Here is a 7,112-nt window from a genome sequence, read left to right as displayed (position 1 = left end):
GGTTATTTTTTCTTTCAGACTCTCCTTGGTTTCATATGCCAGTGCTCCCTCCTCTCCTCGAAAATGGTCGTTGCAAAGACTTTGGTCAATGACGCTCACCAGGCTCGAATCCGAGCCAAGGACGACCTAAAGGAAGCCAAGGGAGCCAGAACCAAGGCCGGAGATTTGCTCAAAGAGGCCAAGGAGGCCCAATCTAGAGCCTAAACCTCGCTCCGAGAGACCAGGGGCGCCCAAGACAAAGTCGAGGATTCCCTCGAAGCCTCCCAGGCTAAGCTCGCTTCTTTTGAGGCCGATGCTAATCAATTGAAGGCTGAGCTCAACACTAGGACGACTGATTTCGACGCCGCCAAGGCCGAGATCGATCGCCTAAAGTAGGAGAAGAGCACCGCTTATAAGATCCTTGAGGATGGGAAGAAACACATGCTCAAGGAATTCAAGGCCAAGAAGGAGTGGGCCACTGGGCCAGGCTGAGGTCGCTGAACCTCGAGATGAACACCTTGTCTTTTTGGACAAGGAAGAGGAGTTCCTCACCAAGTGGAAGACTCGGTTGGCTGAGGAAGAGGTAACTGGCACTACCTTGGATGGTGGCGGTGAAGAGGAGAAGGGCGAAGATGCTGAATCTGCTCGTACTAGCCAGAAATGAACCATGTTTCTACAGGGGCTGCGTCCCTTATATTTGAGCTTATATTAGCATTTTCATTTTGTTACATGTTGATCAAGTGAAAGCTTTGGTTATTTACAAGAATACTTAATACAATTCTATACAAAGATGCAAAACATTAAAAACAAAAGTAAATAAACCAAGCAAACAACTAAAAAAACACACAAAACAAATAACTGAGTAACGAATCCTTAATTAGTACCTAGTTCATAAAGTAAGATTGCACATTATTCTTTGTTAAGGAGAAAACCATGTTCTTGCATTGCCATTTTTCTTTGGCCATGGACTCAATGACCTTATCAGTGAACCTCTTAAACAATTCATCCATTATAGTTTCTCCAAATTGTTTCACAAAAATAGACTCTGAAATTGCTCTTATGTAATCTGAAACATATTTTCCTCTCTTCTGCATGTCATTGTTATTATTGTCTATTTTGGAAGTATGTTCACTACTGAAACCTGCATCCCAAGCAGTTTCGAAAGCATTGAGCTTCTGTAGAGAGAAAGATCCTTCTTCTTGAATCACATTTTTCACTTCCCTTTCATTTGGAAAATATAATGGCATGTTGAAATGGTCCAAACTTTCTGCTTCAATTATATTCTGAAATGGATCAAAGTATACATTCTATCAATTATATATATTTATAAGTATAGTATTATAGATATATGTATGTTGTGAGTATGACCCAAAATCAAAATCCAAATGAGCAAAATAATTTGGTGTTAGTAGATGACATGGTATGTAAGAGTTAATCTTGGCCTTTAATAAGTAATTATTGGGTTTTATCTTGATCTTTGTGAGATTTTTGGGTTTCAATCTAGACTTTCCATTTGGAATGTGAGAGGGGACGTGGAGAGAGAGAGAGAGAGTTAATCATGACTTTTAATTCATTATTGTTACTCTTGACCTTTAATTTTGTGTGGATGAGATGATAGGAGTGAAGACAAATCCTAACCGTGAATTTGGTGGGCATTGATCTTACCCATCTATTTTCTTGGAAAAATTTATGTAGAGTTCATTTTTTTTTAATTCCATTAACTTTTACTTTAATTGTAGGTTACCACTACAAAAAATTGAGGTTCTACCGACAACATTTGTTGTCGGTATAGGCCATGTTGTTGTCGATATAGGTCATGTAATTAGAATCTGAATAATTCAATGGAGAAAAGAATAAGAATAAAATAAAGAGGAATAAGAGTCATAATTTATATTTATGTTGTTTACTTAAACTCACTAAATATAACAACAAAATTAATTTATGTTGTTCACATAACTAAGAGCACTCACATAAGCTAATGAAAATAACTAGACAAAAGTAAAGATATAGCTAAGAGTACTAAGAGCACTCCCAATGGATATGCTCTACTCCATCCTTTAAAATACCTTCTCAAGACATACATTTTTCTATTTTACCTCTAAATTTTACATTATACCATAATCAGCTTCTCTATATATTTCTCTACATCATTTAAATATTATATCTTTAAACATATTTTATTAATTAAAGTAAAATAAAATAATTGAAAAATAAAAAAGAAATAATAAATATATACTAAATGAGAGAGAGAAGGCTTATAAAGAAAAATAATAATATTAAAATATTATATAAATGATATGTAAATGTTATGTAAATGTAGATATGTATTAATTTGTGCATAGCTATTATAAATATATGTATAAAGGAGCTGATGGAAGATGTTTTTGTGAGTTTTAGCTAAATATTATAGAGAAAGTGTATTACAAAATACATCACCAAAATATATTTTTTTATAATTTACCTCAAATTTTTACATTATATCATACACTAGCTTCTCTATTTTTTCTCTACATCATTTAAATATTATATTTAAAAAAATATTTTATTCATTTTAAGAAATAAAATAATTAAATATAGTAGTATCACACTCATATATATACAAAAATTTATAAAAAATAATAAAATATTTATAGCTTTATGAATAGTGTTTCACTACATATAGAAAAATATTATTTATTTAGGTAAAAAAAATATAAGTTTACATAACCCATTGGAAGACTATTTAACCATTTTTTTTTCTATATTATAAAGAATTAGACATTTTAACTCCTCTATTGGGAGTGCTCTAAAATCCCTTCTCTACAATATTAGCTATGTACTGTAGTTCCTTTATTTTAATTTTATTTTTTATCCTTTCTTCAAACTTATTTCATTATTTATTTCTCTTTATTTCTTTTTCTATTATTTAAATAAATAAATAATATATAAAAGTATAATATTCAAATAATTTAAAGAAAAATTATAAAAAAGTTCATGTTTGGTGTAATATAAAAGTTGGAAGTAAAATAGAAAAAAAAAAAATAGAGTAGAGCCTGTTGGGAGCACTCTAACAAGCGTAATGAGAAATTTAATATAAAGTAATGTGAGATAGATTTTAAATGACAAAACTGTACTTTATACATATTTTTTTAAATAATAAAAAATATATAAAAGTCATTGAAAGTAATATCATTCCTCAGATTGTTAGGGAGAGAAGTATTTCATTACTTTCCCTTTATTTTATATAAATACTCTCACCTAGGAGTGTGCAGAAAATATCCGATCCAATAAAAACCGACAGGATAAAAAAAAACGGACCGCCAAAAATTGGATGTCCAATTACTATTGGATCGGATCGGATGTAATTTTTAAAAATCCAAATTGGATCGGTCGGTTGTTGGATGACCATCCGACATCCAATAAAAACCGACCAAATCGATCCAATTTCCATCCAATTACATCCAATACCTCACTGTAGCTTACTATAGGCTTGCACACATAGGATGATTAAAAAAATCCTAAACTAAACATTACAATTAAATATTTTTATTATTTGGATGAGTAATTAGTGTTTTTATAATTGAAATAATATATATTTTTTAAAAAAATCAGCCTAAATAAAGGTTTTAAAAGATCGGATGGATCCGATCCGATCCAACGGATAACCAATGGATGCATCCAATGGATGGAACCGAACCGATCCAATCATCCATTGGATCGGATCGGATCAGTTGGTTCAAGATGATTGGATAGGATCGGTTCCAAAAATCCAACATCCAATTGGATGATTGGATCGGATTGAATGGGCTTAAAAACATTGGATGTCATCCAATGAACACCCCTATCTCACCAAACATTTTTGTATTATTTTAGTAAACATATGAATAAGAATCATTATTTTCACATAAATGATTTCCATTCTTCCTAAGTAATTAGAAATATGCCATAAATAAGATAAATATATGTTATAGTTCATCTTATTTATATATATATATATTTAAATGTTGTATGCCTTATTTGCATTTTTAATTATATTTTCCAAAATCTAAATTTTACTAGTTGTGTTTTATCATTTTATTCCATAGTGGATTAAACTTTTAATAATGCAGACAGTAATATGATATGAATATATTTAACATGGCATATATATTTACATGGTTTTGATCCTTTTTTTAAGTGTTCTTTATCATATTTTTAACCTATATATCCCAAATCTAAATATTTATGCTAAATACGGATTTCAGATATCCTATACAACAGTGTTTCTTATAATGCTCATTAATTATCTAAAAAATTATTAAAAGGAAAAATAAATAATCTAAATAAATATATACATACCAGCATGACCATGTCATTTAGTGTCCTTCCCAATATTTCCCAAAGAGTATTTGGAGAATCATTTTCAGTACTGCCAATAATTGTTAATATCATAACACCACCATCAACTATTTCCTCCGAACGACATCTTAAAAAGTATGTGAAATCTTTTTGAAACTGGTCAAAATATACTTTGAAAACCACACGAGGGCTTGTCTTCGAAAGGTAAATATTTCCTTTGTTATGTGCTTCTCCAGTTTGATTATCTACCAACTCCTTTGGAACCTTGATTAATTCATAGTATGTTGAATTATAATTAGCAGGTTTATGATCAATAAACATCTAATTATTAATTTGAAACTATCTTATAACAGAGATAAAAGAAATAACGGTTTAGTAAAATATTATATATATATATTTATATACACATATATAGAGACCGACTACAACGCATTTTTTTTTTGCAACACCGATGCATATTTTTTCTATTTCGACACCTGAATAGTTATAATCCCAATTTTTTTTGTATGATGGTGTACATTATCGCTATCTAGAATATCCTACAAATTTTTAAGAAATTCTGAATTAATTATGGTACCGAAACAGGGTCTAAACTGTCTGTTGCACCCGTGCCTATTTTTTGTGTACGTGTGTAAAATTTAACAGTTTGACATCTGTTTTTGGCTTTGTAAACTATTCAAAATTTATTGAAAATTTCCAGGATATTTTAAATATCTATAATGTACACTGTCATATAAAAAATTTGAGATTATATCTATCTAAGTGCCGAAAATAAAAAAAAGATGCACAAAAAAAAAAAAAAAAATGCGTCATAATTGCTCCCTATATATATATATATATGCATACCTTTGACAACCAATGCAAACTATAAGAAGAATGAACAATATGCATGAAGTTATTAGGGAAAAGCCTCCCATAGAAACTCCCAGGCATTGCTGCGATGAAGCAAGGACCAAACTTGTCACCCTTTTCTTTCTTGAGCCTCGCATAGAAGCTCGGAAGGGATCTGAAGACGGCGTTGAAATCGTTCCATGGAAGATCGTTCAAGAAAACTTGGAAAGCTGGTGAGTTGATCTTGTTCGAGGATTGGCAAGAAATGGCTTCAATGATGTCAATAATGTCTGAGACCACAATTAGTGTGTTAGGGCCTGAGGAGCAGCCCAAGTCTGCTATTCTTAAACACTCTGGCAAGGCTTTATTACAATAAGCTTCTCGAATGCTTTCTTTCAGTGTTTGTCTGGCCCTTGATATCACCTCTCTCTATTGTCATAAGAATTCAATTTTATATTTATTATCAACCCTACTTGCAAATAATATATAATAAAATATTAATTTTTAAAAAAATAATATAAAAATGGAGGCAATGTTGCTAATGTATCTCTTGTCTCTTTAATATATAAAGATTTTATATATTTTTGGATTCTGTGTTTTTGTCCATTACCTGTTTGGACCCTTATTTTGATAAATTACTTTTTAGACCCTATATTTTGTAAAATGGCTCAAATAGAACCCTAAACCCGATTTTGGTCAAAGTTTTCTCAACTGAAATCACAAATAATTTACCAAACTAACACTTTAGAATAAAAAGAAAATCATTCTGCTTAAAAACTGTATTGTTATATTCAAATTTGTAATCATTAAAATTGAGTTTAGGGGTTTATTTGAACAATTTTACAAAATATAAGATCCAAAAATGATTTTTTTTAAATACATGGTCCAAATAGGTAATTAGAAAAAACACATGAATATAAACCTATATATAAAATTATAAACAATAATATTGGGACCACTTCAGTCTTTGGCAACTAGAGTGACTGTTGTATTGGAGTTGCTCTTACAGTCCCCAACAAAAATAAAATAAAATAAAATAAAATAAAAATAATCATTTTTGGAGTCGGCATAATTAGTTTAAGAAATAATCTTATGGATTTAAAAAATATTTTAAATTTTTTTTTTATTTTAAAATTATTTTAAGTAATTAGAATCGGGATAATAATATGATATTTAAAATAAATTAATTTGTCAGAAATTGATCTTAAATAATATATTTTCGCATTATTGATAAACACAACCGCATGAGTGTAAGTTAGTATTTGTAAATACTAGAAAATCATTATTTAATTTAAAAAAAAACTCAAACAAGTAAAATTATATTATATACCTTCTTTTGATAGAAACCATGAATTTTGGGGATATTTTAAATTTTAGGAAATTGTATTACTTTTAAAATAGAAAAAATATCAGGGGGAATAGGCATATGCCTCAAATTTTAAATTCTGATTAATTATGATTTTTTTATATTCCTCAAATTGATTAAAAAAAACATACAAAACCTCCAAGAACTATTATAATTTGAAATTACACCCCCAACAAATTAATATCCTCCTCCATTCCCTCCCTTCAATATATTCAAGTTATAAATATTTATAAAGATTGCATACATATTAATATAATTATTTGTTAATGATGCATAGAAGTTAAGAGTTATAAGATATATCAAATTTTAATTTACATCATATATATATATATAAAGATAGAAATATATATAGAATAGAGAAGATTTCACATACTTGAAGAGATGAATTGTTTGCATAGCTAGCTTGGCCAACGCCACCGTTCATGTGGAGAACTTGCTCTACTTCCATTGCTGTATTCGATCGATTTCATGTGCAGTGTTCTTTTATAGTATTAATTATTATTATTATTTTATATAGGGCACACATGGTTGAGTAACCGCGTTATACAAGTAACATGATTGCATGTTATCTCTCTCTCTCAATATATTTATATTAATTATATACATTTTGATCTCTAAC

General features: G+C 29.6%; 1 protein-coding gene across 1 annotated transcript; it reads right to left on the bottom strand.

Annotated features, from left to right (window-relative positions):
- Window positions 1-834: 834 nt before the first annotated feature.
- Window positions 835-7,025, bottom strand: LOC133781741 (probable caffeine synthase MTL2). Its single transcript, XM_062220807.1, has 4 exons — window positions 6,867-7,025; window positions 5,143-5,556; window positions 4,297-4,560; window positions 835-1,262 (listed from the first exon to the last, which is right to left on the bottom strand). The coding sequence occupies exons 1-4, from the start codon at window positions 6,939-6,941 to the stop codon at window positions 864-866; spliced, it is 1,152 nt and encodes a 383-aa protein (XP_062076791.1). The 5' UTR covers window positions 6,942-7,025; the 3' UTR covers window positions 835-863.
- Between the last annotated feature and the right edge of the window lie 87 nt (window positions 7,026-7,112).

The sequence above is a fragment of the Humulus lupulus genome, chromosome 6, assembly GCF_963169125.1.
Source record: "Humulus lupulus chromosome 6, drHumLupu1.1, whole genome shotgun sequence".
Taxonomy (NCBI): Eukaryota; Viridiplantae; Streptophyta; class Magnoliopsida; order Rosales; family Cannabaceae; genus Humulus; species Humulus lupulus.
The sequence above is the reverse complement of the archived record's forward strand: the minus strand, read 5'-3'. Positions and strand labels throughout refer to the sequence as shown.

What these genes read in the sequence shown, in the direction of transcription:
- LOC133781741 (XM_062220807.1), bottom strand. Translation starts at nt 6,941, where the DNA reads ATGGAAGTAGAGCAAGTTCTCCACATGAACGGTGGCGTTGGCCAAGCT. An exon ending in CAAACAATTCATCTCTTCAA is followed by an intron (nt 5,557 to 6,866) that starts GTATGTGAAATC and finishes TTATGACAATAG; the next exon opens with AGAGAGGTGATATCAAGGGC. An exon ending in GTTTGCATTGGTTGTCAAAG is followed by an intron (nt 4,561 to 5,142) that starts GTATGCATATAT and finishes GAATTAATCAAG; the next exon opens with GTTCCAAAGGAGTTGGTAGA.